Source organism: Python bivittatus, unplaced genomic scaffold (assembly GCF_059951505.1).
Source record: "Python bivittatus isolate LINGU-HERP-01145 unplaced genomic scaffold, Pbiv_v1 ctg000080_np1212, whole genome shotgun sequence".
Taxonomy (NCBI): Eukaryota; Metazoa; Chordata; class Lepidosauria; order Squamata; family Pythonidae; genus Python; species Python bivittatus.
The window spans coordinates 55794213-55813390 of record NW_028277035.1 but is presented as its reverse complement, the minus strand read 5'-3'; the positions used below and the strand labels follow the sequence as shown (position 1 = coordinate 55813390).

General features: G+C 37.8%; 1 protein-coding gene across 1 annotated transcript in view; it reads left to right on the top strand.

The window, feature by feature from the left end:
• The window catches only part of NUP210 (nucleoporin 210), a 112193-nt gene extending 94242 nt beyond the window's left edge, over window positions 1-17951 (top strand). The window contains exons 33-40 of the mRNA XM_088134153.1: window positions 1399-1535; window positions 5289-5406; window positions 6557-6703; window positions 8169-8416; window positions 12332-12548; window positions 13163-13258; window positions 13374-13454; window positions 14579-17951. Coding sequence (XP_087990279.1) covers window positions 1399-1535; window positions 5289-5406; window positions 6557-6703; window positions 8169-8416; window positions 12332-12548; window positions 13163-13258; window positions 13374-13454; window positions 14579-14682 — 1148 coding nt within the window. The 3' untranslated portion in view covers window positions 14683-17951. The remainder of the gene's footprint in view (window positions 1-1398; window positions 1536-5288; window positions 5407-6556; window positions 6704-8168; window positions 8417-12331; window positions 12549-13162; window positions 13259-13373; window positions 13455-14578) is intronic.
• The last annotated feature ends 1227 nt before the right edge of the window (window positions 17952-19178 follow it).

Genomic DNA, 19178 nt, shown 5'->3' with positions numbered 1-19178 from the left:
ACTTCAAGAACACGGCCACACAGCCCGGAAGACCACACCAGCCATCGTATGCCAACCATGAAAGCCTTCGACAATACAAGATGAACAAGCTTCATCAGCTCATTTGCACATAATTATATCACGTCAATGTGTTATTTTTTCTGAATGGCTGTCATTTCAATTGATCTTTTAAATAATATGTTAGTATATGAAATATATATTTAATAAAGTACAATTTGTTGTGTAGATGTAAAAGAAACAGGGAATAGCTTTTATATTGAGTCATGCATCACTTTATGAATAGGAAGGGTATTTTGTTGATCCTTGTTTTAACAACCTTTGCAGAATTGAGGTAAGTACAGGTATGAAAGTACGAATAAAAGTAGGACTTGGATTGCCCAACTGGATTTCTGGTTTGGAAGATATTCTGTGCAGTCATCACTCAGTCTAGCTGGCAGTAGCATAGGCAAAACAAGGACAAAGGGGGACCTTCTGAAACATACTGAATAATGTCAGCTTATCAGAAGGAAACGTGCTTGCATGTACAAAAACACTGTTTTCAGAAGGATGAAAACTATTATCAGAACTGAAGCTATGATAAAAAATAAAAACATTAATTAAAAAGATTAGGAGAGATCTAATCTTTCCTAGATTACAGTGTAGCCATCTCACCTGTTCTCCATTTCCTTGATATCCCCAAGCCTGCTGACATAGCCACATTTTGAGGAACTTCCAGAAGGTTGGCAGAGATGGGGCCAACCTCACATCGGGGGGAATGATGTTCCACAGAGAAGGAACATGGCAGAAAAGGCTCGTCTCCGGGGTCTCACCAGATATAACTCCTTGGTAGTTGGGACCCGTAACATACCCCTTCTGTTGGACCTGATGGCACATGCAGACATAATTGGGAAGAGGTGGCCCCTCAGATAAATACTATGAATGCCATAGCTGTAATGAGTAAAGCAGTCTTTTGCTTAACCTGAGAGAGTTTGACATGCTGGCTGAATAGCAGCAATGGATTGAAGGTGCTTTTCCCAGGATGCAGGGTAATTCCAGTAGGGGAGATGTAGCTCTTTTGTAGGCCCTTACACAAAAATAAATGGGTATGACACAGATCCTTAATGCTACTCCCTGAATGCTGCAACTTCACTGTAGGGAAGGGAAAGAAAGGTTTTTGTAACATGGTGTGTGCATTTATGAATGTTTATTCAATTTGTATAAGACAATATTCATAATGCTACCATTGTATTTATAAAAGTAGAAAAATAATAAGTTATAAAACAGATGTATCCATGCTAGATACTACAATGTATCCATATGTATGTTTCCATGCTAGATACTACTTTTGTAGAGAATAATTCAGTCTGTTATGGTTGGCAGTTACAATATGATTATTTTTACAAATACCCTTTTTCATAGGTTTGTCAGGAACATGGAGTTCTTCTTCAAATAGTATTCTTCAGATCGATTCAAAAGCAGGAGTAGCTGTAGCAAGGAACTCTGGAAATATTATAATATATTATGAGGTACCTGGATTGTATAAAACATACAGGGAGGTAAGTCACCTCTGAAATTCCCACTATTATACTTTCACTTTATTTAGGTATGTTTATTTAGAGATTTTTATGTTATCTTACAACTGAAAAATTTATACCACCCCTCTAAGGTATCCATCTAGCTGTATTATTTTATTACAGTAAAGCCCTTAAAAGTTACTCATTATGATAAGAAATGCCAAAGAGCTTATAGCTCCTAAAATAAGAAAGCATCCATTTATAATCATAGAATTGCAACCAGTTGGTTGAAGAGGCATCATCCTTCCTCATGGATCCTCATGACTTGTAGAATGGCCATTGCCAGTGGTTTTTGCTGCCACCATGACAGAGAGGTCAGAGGAATGGATCATTACAATAGTCATTTGGGACCAACCAAAAGCCAGTGTGAAATCACAGACTACATCAGTCTGTGCAAAGTAAGCCACAATACTCATGAATCAAACAATTCCTGACAACTCTGTAGAGGAAGCACTTGGATTCATGGCATGGATCCTCCATTTCAGAGTCTCCTAAAACAACCATCAAAACACAGGCCACTTCATCTTCATAGAATGAGCCAGTGGAACAAAGCAGGAGCTTGAAGCAGAGATTTTATTGCTTGCCAGCTCAGAACCAGCTGAAGGCCCTTCCATAGGAATGTTTGGTATCCCACTATTATTTGCTGTTTCTTTAGAAGGGTTGCTTAAGGTTGGCTGACTTGAGTTACAATCTCAAGAGGGGTGCCATTTTGAGGGGGAACCACTTTGGAGGCAACACAGATCTAGGGCTGAACACTCTAATGGTGTTGTGTCAGTATGTGTGTGTGCACGTACGCGCCCACAGGGACTAGAGCTGCTTCTGGGTGGGAACCAGGAATTGCTGGGAGAGGAATTTAAACATCGTCTTGGCCACCTGATGAAAGGTGGACCACCAGGAAGTAGCACTCAAAGTTAGTGCTTGGCTGCCACTACAGGGATTATATTCAGTGTATCTGGTGAGTGGTTAGATAAGGGCACCTGATGAGTTTCCTGCTTTGGTGTTCTGTGTGTGTTTGTGTGAAAAAATGATACCCTTTTGACCTCTTAAAGTATGTGTTGCTGCATGGGGGACAGGAGGGAGGGTCTACCTGTATGAAATCTGGAGTGGCAATCATAGTAACGATGAGGAATGGAAGATTTAATATTGGCAGGAGGACATTACAGGAAAAAAAGATTAAAGGTTGAAGGCAGCCTTATCAGCTTCCAGGCCATGAGAATGGTTCAACACCATAGATAACCTGATTTTCCTCCAACCTAATTTTTGTCAAGCAATCTCACTGGAGGAGGCGTGTGGGGAGATGTAGCTGTGATCCATAAGAATAGTATCTCAATTCCTGTGAGAGAATTGTTTCATACTGAGCGGGTGCACCTCAATCTTGGGACCAAGGGTAGATTGGGGATTCTGTAAATATATTGCCAATCCATTTACATAACAGAATCCCTGACTAAACTGACAGAGCTTTTCCTATAATTTTTGTTGGAGACCACCTACACCGGAGATTTCATAATCCATTTTGATGCTGGTTTGTTTGGAATAGTGGTCACGGAAAATATGGGCTTATCTCAATTGCTCAATTTGCTGTTTTATTTTAATTGGTGAGGTGCTCTGTGGGTGGAAATGCCCCAGGTTTTCTCATTTTCATGGATGGCTCAGGTTCAGATTAACAGGTATACATCACCTCTTCAGGAGCAGTGGGCTTGTTAGGATGATCTGCCTGAAATATATATTGGATCCAGTTGGATCCCAAGAGGCCTTGGAAATGTTTGGGGCTGGTTCCAGCAGTTATTCAGTCAATTCCCTGGTTTGTACCTGGAATAAGGAGCTTTCTAGGGTGATTGACACAATTGCTGTTCAATGTCCCCTCTCACCTGCTTTAGAGTTAGTTCTGTTGCACACAATTGAACTGTAGGAGCTGAATCAGCAAGATAGATGGGTAGAGCACAGATGGAGGAAGACCTGACTATAATCTAATCTACTACAATAGCACAAAGCCCATTTGAAAGCCTATTCTGTGGCAATACTCATAGGGAAAGAAAACATCTTTTTCTACATGTATTCCACAAGAACAGTGTCTGCTCAGTCGTTTCATATCCTGCTCACTCCTCACAGATATCTTATCATAGAATAATCTGAATTTGTTATAATGCTTTGTGTGAATTCTTTGTGGATATAATCAGGGCAGTCTAGATGCCATCCTTGATGCATAATCAACTGTCTAGTAACTCCTCTTACGTAGTTGGGTTAGATCAATTTCAGTATGTAATATGCAAAGACATAGACAGGCTGCTTAGAACAATACACTCCACCATTTGACCTCTGGCTTGTAACATGGCTTGTAACTTCTAGCTATGAGGTTATTAAAGACTACAGGTAACATCACAAACGTTGGTTCTTTTTATCCTCTCAGTGTGTTTTGGTGCCACTGAATGGCCAGAGAGATTTGAAATTGGGACACGGCTTTTTAGTGGTTTCAATTCCTATTTAATTGGTGTCACTTTATTATGAACCCACAAACTTAGTGTGATCCTTTGAGAAGATTGGCCTACTATTGTAAGTTTACCTGGTCACAACTCAGGGATGAGTCTGTTTTTGTTTTGATTATAAATTTGTTTTTATTGTAAACAATTGAGAGATTTCAATAGTCAGCAGTATACCAAATGAAATTAAATAAATAAATGTTTGGCACAATAATGGTGCAGAAATGTGCACGTGAAGCACAAACCCACATATTTCATTACAGTTTTCCATGGCACTTAGATGAAATCAGAGACAAAGCATATGGTCTATAGAGAACAGACCATAACAATCACATATCCAACAGTACTGCGGTTATGCTTTTCAAATCCTTCTGATTTTATGTGTGAGAAAGGCATGTTAGGACAGATAATATGAGAGTTGATGTGTTGAACACATCTGTAGAGCAAGAAATATTGAAAGTTGTAATAAAGTAAATGTTTATGCCAGTGGTTCTTAAACTGGGGGTAATTACCCCCGAGGGAGAAATCAGGGCATATCCCTGGGGTAATGCAGCAACTTGTAATTGCTTATTTGTGAGTCAAGGATCTAGTATGGAACTGCTGCTGCTGCTGAGATCCTTTTGTAAAACAACAGAGTCTGGGGGTTTTTGTTTTTGTGATGAGATTAATTATATTATTCAAGACCAGGAAAAGAAGTAATTGGGTCAAATAGTTTAAGAACCTATACTCCAATATAGTTGAAAAATGAACAGAAGCCAAGAGTCTGAGTATGAATTAGAAGGTTTTAATATAAAAAGACAGTTTTGTATAGTGGTTAAGGGCACCAAACTAGAAACCAGGAGACTGTAAGTTCTAGTCCTGCTTAGGCACAAAGCCGGGTGACCTTGGGCCAGTCACTCTCTCTCAGCCTTTGGAAGGAAAGAAAGGCAAACCATGAAAATCTTGCCAAGAAAACTGCAAGGACTTGTCCTGGCAGTCGTGAGGAGTCAAGACTGTCTGTGTCTGTGTATTGTTGTTTTATTGTTAGGTGGTAAACATGATTTGCTGGGTTCAAAATTTTCCAAAGGTTTAAACTAAATAGTCAATTCTGAATAAGATAGCATGTTTAAATTAATATACCACTGAAATTAAACTGAGATACAGCCTAATTCAGAAAATATCCAAGTGACCAGATCTTATGATCTCCAAACTCAAGAGGAAATTAGATCCATCCAAACAATTGTCACTGAGCATGACATGATCTTTTTTTTCCTTCAAGGTGTTAATTAATGAACCTAAAAGGATTGTGGCAACACATGTAAGTGGAATGAAAACAAATCTTCAGGACACTTCCAAAGCTATAGTTCAAATTGGACACAGAAGTAAAAATTTGAAAGGTATGCTTATTAAGCTTACATTCACAATCAATCATTTTCTCTAATTTTCTATAATTTATGCATTTCTGCATAGCTACTAAATTTAATTATGAAAACTCCTTTCAGCAGTCTTTGCCAAATTAGTATCATCATATGGGTTGAACTTTAGCTTCCAGAATTCCCACCAAGAAGGAAATTCTGGAAGTTGAACTTCAACCTGTGTGGAAGGAGAAGTCTATATGACAGCATTTTACTCAGCACATGTTTTATAGAAGAATATCAATATTATACATTTTTTTCCAGCCTTATATATATGGCATGAGTGCCATATATATTGTAACCCAATTCACTGTCATGAAGAGTCTAATATTGTGCAGTATTTACCCAGAAGTCCCACTGAATTTAATATCCATGGTGAATCATATGATTGTAGTCTGTGTAAGATATATTGAGAATCAGGCTATAAGTTGAACAGATCAGTAAACTGGCTGCCTATGCAGGAAGAAATTCTATTTACTTGAACTCTTCCCCTCATTAAAGAGTGGAGAAGATAATTAAAATCATGATTATGTATATTTTATGCAGATAAAGTCTATGTGTATATGCCCTGGCTCAATTCTCCTTTGATATGCTCAAATTATGTTTCAGTTTGTGACATAAATAATATCTTTTGTGGCACAACAAATACTGAATGATTAATAAGTATATTTCAACAGTGCAGTGCAGAACACTCAGCAGTTTCTGATCTATTGAATATAGTTTCAGGGGAACTAATGTCCCATTTCAATTCAATAATAAATGACACAATTTATCTTCTTGACAACCTCTGAAAAACACATTAATGAGACTTCCATTGTATACTTAAATTTCTTGATTACTGTGTCTTTATCCAGAGTTTAAATAAAGTGAAATTACGTGTCATTCAATATGACCTATCACCTGGCAATGCTTTATACCTCATTCATTCTCAGTAATTATTATTATAAAAGTTTTTCATTAAATGCTTTGAACACAGGAAAGAAAGCTTTCCATTTAAGTCTTATTGCTCTAATCAGTGGCACTTTTTAAAAATTCTAAAATCACTGTTTGAAATGACATTTCTGACCACAGATAATTTTTGAATAGATTTTTCTTTTGTAACTTCTCAACTCCATTATTCAATTTTTCTTAGGAGAATGTTCAACTGCCCAAAATGAAGTAATTGAGAAAATGAAGCCTCAGTCTGTCATCAGCTGTCAGCTTAATTTCAACAACAATGCGTTTGATTTCCAAGCTTCTGAAATTGTTGCAGCTGAACCCATGTTTGATGTAGCTTCAGGTAAGATGAAGGTACCAAATTGTACTAAGAATACAACTATGAAGTCTAACTGCGGTTATTAGACTGAGAATCTCATGAGAATGAAAACTGAGAGTATCCAGAGTTTGCTGCATTGGCTGATTCCAGTTGAGTAGTATAATGGGCAGTGCTTACTCATAGATCTGTCCTTCAGGAATTTGTCTAATCTTTTAAACTGGCAAAACTGGTGCAACAACTTATGATAGTGCTCATATTGGTATGGAATAAATTTTTAAAATCTTTAAAAAGTTATAGGCCTTGAAGATGCTTTCCATTTACTTGGACTTATTTCTCAATTCTGCATAAAATAAAACATTTGGCACTGAAATTGGCCCTTTGGAGTTAGAAATCCATGTTGAGTTAATACATTTCAGTATTATATACTAATATATCTAGAAAAATTGCCTCAACTTTCCTACAGGTAACCATGTAAGTGCTTATTTGTTGGTGCTGGATTTGTAAATTACTATTGTTTTTAACTTATACTACAAGGAAGATTGATAGCAGTCTTTATGTAATAAGAATCTCAGAACCACTCTTGGATTCACAATGCATACTTTCTGTTATTTCTCCTGTTAACTTAATATGATCTAATACTAAGTTAACAGGAGAAATAACAGAAGATATGCATTGTGAACACTTGCATCAGGATCATGATACAAGTATCATGATACAAGCAAAATAATTCAAGCAGTAAGTAATAAAGTAATTAAGAGCCACCTAGGAAAATACAGAAATGTGGCAGACCAATTTAATAATAACATGGCCTATTGGTTACAACCACAGTGTAAAATTTAGGCAGCACCGCAGTTGATATCAAGACTAATACGCAATATTGACAAACATCCACTTCTCCCATTGTTGCTTAAAATAAATGAAAATACTTCCATGTGGAAAAATTCTTCTTTCGAGGAAATGTAAATTTAAAAGAATGAATACTGTCCCATTTATCATCTGCAGCAGCATCCGTAACAAGCCACAGTGGTGCCAACATTTTATTTATTTATTTATTTAAGCAATTTATATGGCCGCCCAACTCACAGTGACTCCAGGTGGCTTACAAGAATACAAATCCCAAATACAAAACCCGCTCCACCCCCCTGGCGACAACAGTACAAATATACCACAATGTAATCAAATTGACGTTGATTGTGTAATTGTATCATGATCCTAATGCAAGTATATAAGTCGCATCGTTTGTCGTCTTTTGCCACCCCTTCCTCCCACTGTGGATGCAAAGGATTATCTAGCAATTATACTGTAATTATAGTATTGATCATGGTGCTTTCCCACTAAAACTGTCCAACTGTCATTAAAAGTGTCACTTACTTCTAAGTGACCATGCTTAGCACTAACATGGAGAATGTGCAGCAATAATACATTCTACAAAATGGAGAAGTAGGAAAGGTATTAACATTCAAATTGGTGTTGTTTTTTTTTTGATAAGGACAATATACTTGTTCCATCAGAATGCTCAGACTAGCTGACAAGCAGCTAAAACAACTCACTATGAGCAAAACTGCCATCACCATCACACCTTCACTCCAAGGCAGCCACTCTTTAGAGCAGATTAGCGCTGAAGTGCCATTTAATCCAGGATTCTATGCTAATCAGACTGAAATTATCCTAACTAATCATTATACAAGTTCTGATGTGAAGATCTTTGGAGCCACTGAAGTTCTTGAAAATCTTGAAGTAAGTTTCATCACATTTTCTGTTTTAACTTTTGTGGAGGTGACATATTGGGTTCTCATTTTTTTTATAGAGCATAGACCTGGCTCTTTAAAAGAATGTGAAGCACAGTGGATTGTTTTTAATCTTCATATGTGTTTTTCCTATTTATGTTAATATAATTGTTGCTTTGTTAATGAGTTTTTATTTAGATATTAACCACCAAGTGTCTCTAGAGCTGGGTGAGATATAAATGGTAGTACATTGATTAAATAAAGCATATGAATATTTTAGCTGTGATGAAAAATTCAAAGCAAATTGGATTTTGGCCAAGGATAGAAATCAGACTTTAAAAAGTAATAACTTATTCATATTGTCTGCCTTTGAACAAAAATTAAAACTAAATTTGCCAATTCTTTGAGATGTATTCTATTTATCTCGAGATGCCACTGAAATAAGGTCACGTTATTCATTAAATAATATGGGTTCTGGTTTATATCTCACTATTTAATATTCCAGTATAGGTGCTGTTTGTGTGTTGAGTCTATTATAAGGTGCCTCTGTTATTGGTACAGTGGAACCTCGGTTTACGAACTTAATTCATTCCGTGACTCTGGTCGCACCCCGAATTGGTCGCAACCCAAAGCAAATTTCCCCATAAGGTTCAATGTAATTACCGTTAATCCATTCTGACATGGAGGACAGGGAGGCGGCTATTGCTTGGAGGGAGAGTCCCCCTCCCTACAACCACGTGTCAGGGGCGGAAAATGGCCACGGGCCACGTGTCGGGTGGAAAAATGGCCGCAGACCATGTGTCAGGGGTGGAAAAATGGCCGCAGACCACGTGTCGGGTGGAAAAATGGCCGTGGACCATGTCACAGGAGGGAAAATGGCCACGTATCCTGTTCGTACCCCGAGGCGGAGTTCGCAAACCGAAGCAAAATTTTGCATCCGGAGCTGGTCGTAACCCGAAAAGTTCGTTAACAGAAGTGTTCATAACCTGAGGTTCCACTGTATTATGATTACCAATAGAAGTGAATATGTGTAGCTCAGGGTTGAACTGTGGAGTCCTTGGGGTTCTCTGAACTTGACTGTTTTCTTGCAAAAGTTTTGTTATGCAGCTAGGTAACATCTTCAGTGCTAAAATGGGCTGGGGTTTGCTCTCTGTTTATATACAGTGGCATGCCCTGCCAGTGTTGGTGGGGGTGTCGGTTTTCTTTTGTTTTATTTTTTCCCTCAGGTAGTTCCTCGATTAGGGTATTGTTTACTGCTGATTGTATGTCTTGGTGTTAATCTCTGGGTGATGACTGCTGGTGAGGAGATGTTCTGGTCTTTTGTCCTTTTTATTGTCTCTTTTAAATAGTGTATAGATGTTGTTTATCTCTGTGTGCCTGTTGATGGCTGTCTTGTCTGAATACCAAGCTTCCAGGAATTCCCTCACATTTTTGGATTTAGCTTGGTCTAAGATGCTGACCGTTTCCCAGTTGAAATTATGGTTAAGTCTGTCCATGTGTTGTGAGATTAAGGAGTTTTCATCATGTCTTTGACTGCTAGTTGGTGCTCGTGGATACGCTCTGCTAGCCTTCTGCCTGTCTGTCCTACATAGTGTTTGTTGCTGTCCTTACACTGTATGTTGTGGATGACTCCTGTTTTTTCTTCTGGGGCTACTGGGTCTTTTGGTTTGCTTAAGATGTTTTGGAGGGCTTTAGTTGGTTTGTGTGCTATAGAGATGCCATGTGATTGCAATAGTCTGTTGGTAGTTTCTGAGACGTTTCTGATGTATGTATGGCAGTGTTATTCTTTTCATAGCTTGTGTTGGTTGTGTTGTAGTAGTGGCCAGGCACTTTTTGATAAAGTTGGGTGAATGTCCATTTTGTTGGAAGATGTTGTATAGGTCTGTTTCCTTTTTCTGCTATTCTGGGTTGCTGCAATGTGCTTGTGCTTGTTTGAATAATGTTCTTACACAGCTCCTCTTGTGGGAGGTGGGGTTGTTACTTTGGTAATGGAGTACTTGATTAGTGTCGGTTGTCTTCCGATACACTTGGGTTTCTAATTTGCTGTTGTTTCCTCTGCTGATGAGGATACCCAGGAAGGGTAGCGTGTTATTGTATTCTTCCTCTCTGGTGAATTTTATTCCTTTAAAGATGTTGTTGATAGTTTCATGTGTCTTCTCTAGTTGTACCTTTTTTATTATGACAAAGGTGTCATCTACATACAGGAGCCATACTTTAGGTTGTATGTACAGCAGTGCTATAGTTTTTAGGTGTTGCATTACAATCTCTGCTATGAGTCCTGATGGTGTTCTCACAGGTGTGCCTCTGATTTGTTGGTATATTTGTCCATCAAACTGAAAACAGGTAGTGATTGAGGTTGATGAGGTCCATGATTCTGGGTATTTCAATCTTGGTGCATTTAGTTAGGTCGGGTATGTTATGTAGTACTGCTGCTATGGATTCTTTCACTAGTTCTGGGTTTATGGATGTAAAGAGTGCTGTGACATCAAATGAGACCATAATGTCATCTTCATCTATGTGTACATCTTTGATTTTCTGGAGGCACTGTAGTGAGGAGTTGATAGAATATTCACTCCTCTCTGTGAGCTGTCCAAGCTTTTTTGACAGTTCTTTCGCTATGTTGTATGTTGGAGTTCCTGGTAAAGATACAATTCGTCGAAGAGGCTTGTGTATTTTTGGTCATCCATAGAAACATGGGAAGATGGGACCACTGTTTTTCATCCATCACTGTTCTTCTTTTGTGATCTGGCCTTTCTTGGTTAGGTCGTTAAGGATTCTCTTGATTAGGTTGTCCAGTTTCTGTATTGAGTTGGTGTTAACTGGGATATAGGTTTCTTTGTCCTCTAATAACTTTTTGGCTTTTTGCAAGTATTGTGATTTATCCCTGATAACTGTGGTTCAGCCTTTGTCTGCTGGGAGGATGATGATGGTTTGGTCTTTCTTTAGGCTTTTGAGGGCTGCCCTGTCTTCTGCTTTGAGCTGGTGCTGATTCTACGTTCTTCTGATCTGTGGTATGATTGTCTGCCTTATGTTTTCTTGGGTCTCTGTGTTAAGTCCTGTAGTTTTAAATGCTGCCTAGAAGGCTGCACAGAATTCTAGCTGATTAGCATTACCGATGTTATAGCTGAGGCCCTTCTGGAGGATATTGTGTTCTGCAGTGGATAGTGGTCAGCTGGACGTGTTGCTTACCCATTCTGGTTCAAGTACCTCTTTGTTTCTGGGGTTTAGTTTGAGCAATTTAGTTTCAGTTTTGTTTTTCTTTTCTCAGCTCATCTTAGGGATGTGGTCTTGATGGTGGTTGTCAGTATATTATGATTATTTTATGAGTATGATTATTTTAATTCTCTTTTCTGCTTGATATGTAGAGTTTTTATTAGATTGTTTTTTGTTGATTGTTGTTAGCCACCCAGAGTTCAAATATAAGATGGGTGCCCATATAAATTTTCTAAATTAATAAATAAATAAATGCCTGTAAAAAAATTCTCTTTTAATTTCATGTGGCTGGATGATTATAGGCCATCTAACATAGATTTACTGTTAGTTCTGTTCATAAGTTCCAAAAATAAAAGTCAAATTAAAGCTCAGCTTTATATGTGTAATAAGTTATTAAAGTTAATAAACCCTCTAATGTTTGTTCAAATATTTACATTTAGGAAAAAGTATCACTAGCAGTTTAGCTATCCCAGCCAAACTATAGATTAATATTCAAAAGTGAATTTTTGCTAAAGGAAAAATGGCATCAAACAGAAATGGAAAACTCCATTTAAAATGACCAAATTAAGAGGAATTGTGCAATTTGCAAATAAATCAGAAATTAAATGAGAGAAATGAGAAATGAGTTCAATTCTTTGAAATAGTGTGTTATATATGAACAAAGGGGAAAAACTATGCTTTTTGTAAATGATACCAAGTATTTATCTTACAGGTGAGATCCAGCTCACCTATGGTGGTGACTTTCGAGAAAAACAGATCCTATGGCTTACCTAGTTATGTAACCTACACTGTGAGTTTATCAGACCCAGAACTTGCAAGTAAAGCAGATTTAGATACTACCCTTACTATATCCAGCACAATGACGGACCAGTCTATAGCTATCCCAGTGACAATCACTTATGTATCTGACAGAACTCTATCAGTGAGATGTAAGTTCTATTCCTTTGTTATATTAGAAAATATTGAAGTATTCTCAATTTTTTTTTAGGATTGGATTGGTATAGTTTTATCTACAAAGTTATATGTAGTTCCATTATTTGTTATATTCTACTTTACTCTAGGAGCTCAAGGCTGCATTTATAGTACTCCGTCCTCCAGGTTTTCTCCACAACAATCCAGTGAGATGGTGTGAGCTAAGAAAGAGTAATTCAGAATCACCCAGTGAGTTAACATCACTGAGGGTGAACTTGATCCTAGGTGTCTCTAGTCCTAATCCAATACTGTAACCACTATGCTACACTGACTTGCTAACATTTGTAATTTTACCAGCAATCTGTTGTTGACATAGAGATTTTATTGCACAATGATTTTTCAACATGTTGATCTACTATTTCAGACTTCAGAAAGTTTCAACTGTTCTTCATAGCACTGAGTTTTGACAAGCAAATTCTGAACATTGTTTTGAAAATGTACATTAAGATTACATTAGATTAGATAAATATTCATGAGGAAAAGTAGCAAACTAAAGAGAAAAAAAAATTGCACCTAGGTTACAGTTTAAAGACTAAAATTAACATTTCCTCCTTTTTATTGTATTCTTCAGATAATCCAAGTTTATTCCAACACTTCTATGATTCCTATCAAGTTATGTTTTTTACGTTTTTTGCACTTTTGGCAGGAATGGCTGTTATGATCATAGGTAAGAATATCAACTGAAATTTGAAGTCGTTACTTTCAGATCTTTTTTAAAAAAATGATTAGCTGTAATTTTAAATGGAACCCAGTTGATATATTTGTTCCATTATGTTTTTTAGTGCACTATGCTGTTTTCTCACCAAAAGAACAGCAAATGCATCCAGCTTTTATCACAAGGACCAGTCCTCATCACAGACAACGTAAGCAAGATATCCATTAAACTTTGTGCTATAAAATCATGATAATGAATAATATTGCATCTAAAGATGGAGCTAAATGCCATAATTGTACTTTACAAGATAATGAAATTTAAGAAATTGCATTGTCATCATGTACAGTTCTCACCTGAGTTGACAATAATAAATTGGTATAAGGAAAAGGAAAAACAAACGAGAGCCAAATGAGCAACCTAAATCCTCTCCACTTGTAAATAGTAGAGATTTCATGTAAAAAAGGAAGCACATGATGGGTTTTAAAAGAGGTGTATTGCTTGTTGTTGTTGTTGTTATTAAAATTGATTTGTTATGGCCACCCACTCCAGAAGACTCTGGGCAGCTTACAGTGTCAGACTATATAATTAAAACAGTTAAAGACATAATAAAACACAGTATCCCACACTAAAAAGCAGCCATAATGATCAGAAAACATGACGGGTTCCATCAACACCCCAACCTGAGGCCTGGGAACAGAGCGAGGTCTTAAGGACTTTCTGGAACACCAGGAGAGTGAACATCATATGTATTTCTGGGGGGGATGCTGAAATAGAAAGAATAATATCAAATGTCCATCATCTGTATGCACATGTAAATACATTCATACCAAGAGCACTGTCTATTGTGGCTCCTATCTTGTCATACCTTCTCTAATAGCCTCAGTGGCTGCTTGCTTCTAGTTACCTGAAGGCCCAACTGTATGACATTAGTCCCACATTTGAACAGCTGGCTTTATCTGGCTGCTTCACTTTGGGAAGGGCAAGTGCTGTAGAGCTCCAATCCAGATAAGCCTTTGGTCCTTGATAAATGCTGTTCACTGGAAACAGATCTTTGGGTGCAGAAGTTGTCTTGTGAGGGACAATTCTCAGCAATTGTTCCAATTCAGATACTATGCATGTTCTGGGTCAGGCCTTCACATCTGCATTTTCTCCAAATTAAAAGCAAGTGTAGTTTGCAATTTTGTGTAAGGCTTGGTAGGTGTTTGACCACGGACTGTAGGGACATGGCTTCTTTCCCTGTATATCCACATTTTAATAGTTCTGAACCAGATCTCAGAGAGAGCCACATAGAGCATGGTTAATACATACATGTATTGTCATTCTTATTTATAGATACCGGAGTTCCTGTTACTCCTACAACTTCCTTCAGCCCTGCTTCAAGCCAACAAAGCAGTTCTCCCAGCAGGCTGTGGAGTCCTCCGTATGCTTCACAATGAAAAACTCTTCACCACAAAACTTCCTGTTTTGATTTTAAGCAACATGGACATTTGAAGTATAACATTTATATACACCATACATGGTAGTAACACCTTGGTTTATAAAAACTTTGTTTAGGATTCATGATGTCATTAATGGGGGAGGAAAATTCACTCAGCACCTGTGCTGAGCCACTCTGCTCTCCTGCTTCAGTTAATTTCAGCTAGGATTTCAAGCTGCTATACATGCATTGCATCTGCTTGCTTCCTGTGGAAATAATAATTTTATCATTTGATAAGAGGGCTTGATATCTGAGCCATAATGAAAGTATAAGGCCCAAACATGAAAGAAAAATATGTTAGTTTGAATTCAGATTGTATTACTTTATTTTTAGGCTCAGGAATGAAATGTTCTGCACTGATACTTTTTTGCACTGTTTGGCCTTCCAGGCATTTGAACTTGCTGGCTTAGGAAGTAGTTATATGAACAGTTGTCACATATTTTTATATGTAACAAAGAAAGGAAGAATAGGTAGGTACTTAGGTAGGAAGAGAGAGAGAGAGAGAGAAGGTAGGATTTTTATTTACTGCAAAATTATTAATATAGTTTCATTCAACTGATACTGCACAATTTTTTCCATTTATTTGTCAATGAAATCTTTTACTATAGCAAACTATGCATTTTTTAAAAAAATGTTTTAATCAAGTTTTTTTTAAAAAAATGTTGTTAGCCTAACAAAGAGAAGACTGCATTTTATGTGTTTTTAGAAGTGTTAAATACCTCAGCGGAGTCTCCGTATGCATCTGGTGACTTGTAAATTATAACTTGGATCAGGGAATTTTATCTTTGCACTACTGGGTTAATGTGAATGCTACTTTTTCTACTGAAGTTAGTTCAGAGTTACTGCTCATTTCAGAAGTTTAGCACAAGTACAGATATCCTGATGACTTATATAGCTGGTACAATTAATACTTAAGCTAGCTAACTGTATTCAACAATAGGCATTGTATAAGGTATTAAATCAGAACATATGGTATACAGACAAAATTTGCTTTTTGGAAGCCACCAGTCTGTTTGAAGTACGAACATTATTTTTTATGAGCCCTTTTTTCTCTGCTATTGTTGTCAGAGTCTGTATACTTTCTGCATGCTTCCATCTATTGGTTATAACAACATAAATACAGTTACTGAATGTTACAGCAGTAAAGAATTTCAAAATTCAGTGTAAGCCAAGTATAAAATGTGACTTATTAAACCATGTCTTCACAAAGGCTTTTCTAGAATTACCAAAAACCAAAAAACCAAAACACCTTACAGGACCAAATAGTGAGTCACTGTGCAAATACTAACCTAGTAGAAAACAAGACTGCCCATAAAATACAAAAAGCACTTCTTCCAGACATTGGTATCACAATACAATAATGCGATATCAACTGAGAGACTATTCCAACTGAATGTTCTAAAGATAACTTTTATTTGTAGTATCAAATACAATCTGGTATCATGTCATTTTTGCATTATTTAGAATAGGAATTCTGAAAAGTCTTGCAGAATAATCTTGGATGGGTTCACAAAGGGATGGCAAAGCTGGTCATTTACCTGTTAGGCCTGCTGACTCACATCAGCCCAGAAGTATGTGCGTTGTGATGGGACCAATTTCCTTTCATCAGCTGTGAGATTGTGAGAGGCTCTTTCAGCAATAAAATCTGGATTCAGCATATTGCAAAATGGCGCCCACCAATCCAGTAATAGCTTTGCACCTAGGTGAACAGGAGTTGCCAGTATAACTGTACCCCTCCAGCTGGTGGTATTCTCTTATTCTAATGCTGTGAGATTTTGAATATGCTTAATTGTGAATTCTAAACATTTTTTAAAGAAAACTAATGACATTTCATAGAAATTAAAATTTACAAACAGTGTTGATAGTTAAAGGCTTTGAGTTTATGTGTTTATTATTAAAAAAGATTAGCTACTTTTCTATATTTCTGAAACATCAGGAAAATAAAATAAAGATCTACTTTAACAGATAAGTAAATTGCTTGAAGATTATTATATTTTTAATTGTTAAGTATATTAATACTGTATTTGATTGATTGATTATAGAAAAACTTTCTCTGGGAAAATCTGTTCCCAACATGGTCCTTCAGGTCTTCTAATGTTGCACTGCTATAATTCAGACCATCCACCTTGCCACTGGTTGTCCTTTTCCTCTCTTTCTTTCCAGATATTGTATTTACATGAAATGAAAGTTGTCCTAAATTTAAGACTGTCCTGCCCCCTAAAAATGAGCATTAGGGAAAAAAAACTATCTTGTGTCACTACTGTATTCTCTGAGACTCTTAAGGCAGTATTCACATTTTAAAAATACATTGCTTCGCAGGGAAAAAACTGGGCATGTCACACTGACATAGCAACTACTCTAGACTTCTTCAAAACCAGTTTGAAGCTATTCTGGAGTTGTCTTTAGTCTTCCTTGCTATGTATTCTCAAAATACTGTACTGATAGTATGATGCACCGATCACTGCTCCTCCAGCTGACCAATCAGAGTACAAAAATGTCATTGATCAGTGCCTTCTACCCAGTCCACTTTATTTTTGTTTTGGGTGTGTGCACACACATGCATGCCTTTGAGTCAGTGGTGATTCCTGGCAACTGTGTCCGGACAGGTTCCTGCAGGTTTTTGGCAAAGTGGGTTGCCTGTGCCTTCTTCCTAGGGCTGAAAGAGAGTGACTGACCTAAAGTCACCCAGTTGGTTTTATGCCTAAGCAGGGCTAGAACTCACAGTTACCCAGTTTCTGTCATGGTATCTTTAACCACTACACTAAACTGGGTCTCATTTATGCCTTATATCCTTAAAAATCCAAGCAGATTTGTAGGTGTGTGATGGGAAGAATAGCTACCAAATAACTGGTTTTTAAAGAAGCATCTTGGCAAAACATGTTGGTGGCTAAGTTTGGGGGTGTGTAGGGAGGTTTTGGCTTCATGGACAGAATCCACAAAGGAGGTATTTGCAAGCAGTTTTTCATCAAAGGGCTTATACAAGCCCTATTGCTTATTTTTCAATTTATATTGGATTGTTTTGGAATGGAATCATAAACTAAAATCAGAGACATAAAATGATGAAAATTATCCTCTTGATAGTAGCCATTCTCTGAACAGTTCCTCAGTTTGGTGGAGTTCTCCACATCAGCAAGCTGATTAACACATACAATCCAATAGGAACACATACAGGTGAAACTCGAAAAATTAGAATATCATGCAAATGTTCATTTATGTCAGTAAGGCAACTCAAAAGGTGAAACCAATATATGAGATAGACGCATTACATGCAAAGCGAGATATGTCAAGCCCTACTTTGGTATAATTGTGATGATTATGGTGTACAGCTTATGAAAACCCCAAATTCACAATCTCAGAAAATTAGAATAGTGTGAAAAGGTTCAATATTCTAGGCTCAAAGTGTCCCACTCTAATCAGCTAATGAATCCATAACACCTGCAAAGGGTTCCTGAGCCTTTAAATGGTCTCTCAGGCTGGTTCAGTAGGAATCACAAGCATGGGAAAGACTGCTGGCCTGACAGTAGTGCAGAAAACCATCATTGACACCCTCCATAAGGAGGGAAAGCCCCAAAAGGTAATTGCAAAAGAAGTTGGATGTTTCCAAAGTGCTGTATCAAAGCACATCAATAGAAGGTCATGTGGAAGGGAAAAGTGTGGAAGAAAAAGGTACACAAGCAGCAGGGATGACCGCAGCCTGGAGAGGATTGTCAGGAAAAGGCCATTCAAAAGTGTTGGGGACTTTCACAAGGAGTGGACTGAGGCTGGAGTTAGTGCATCAAGAGCCACCACACACAGACGGATCCTGGACATGGGCTTCAAATGTCATATTCCTCTTGTCAAGCCACTCCTGAACAACAAACAACGTCAGAAGCGTCTTACCTGGGCTACAGAAAAAAAGAACTGGTCTGTTGCCCAGTGGTCCAAAGTCCTCTTTTCTGATGAGAGCAACTTTTGCATCTCATTTGGGAACCAAGGACCCAGAGTCTGGAGGAAGAATGGAGAGGCACACAATGCACAATGCTTGAAGTCCAGTGTGAAGTTTCCACAGTCTGTGCTGATTTGGGGAGCCATGTCATCATCTGGTGTTGGTCCACTGTGCTTCATTAAGTCCAGGGTCAACACAGCTGTCTACCAGGAGATTTTGGAGCACTTCATGCTTCCTTCCGCAGACGAGCTTTATGGGGATGCTGACTTCATTTTCCAGCAGGACTTGGCACCTGCCCACACTGCCAAAAGTACCAAAACCTGGTTCAATGACCATGGGATTACTGTGCTTGATTGGCCAGCAAACTCGCCTGACCTGAACCCCATAGAGAATCTATGGGGCATTGCCAAGAGAAAGATGAGGGACATGAAACCGAACAATGCAGCGGAGCTGAAGGCCGCTATTGAAGCATCCTGGTCTTCCATAACACCTCAGCAGTGCCACAGGCTGATAGCATCCATGCCACACCG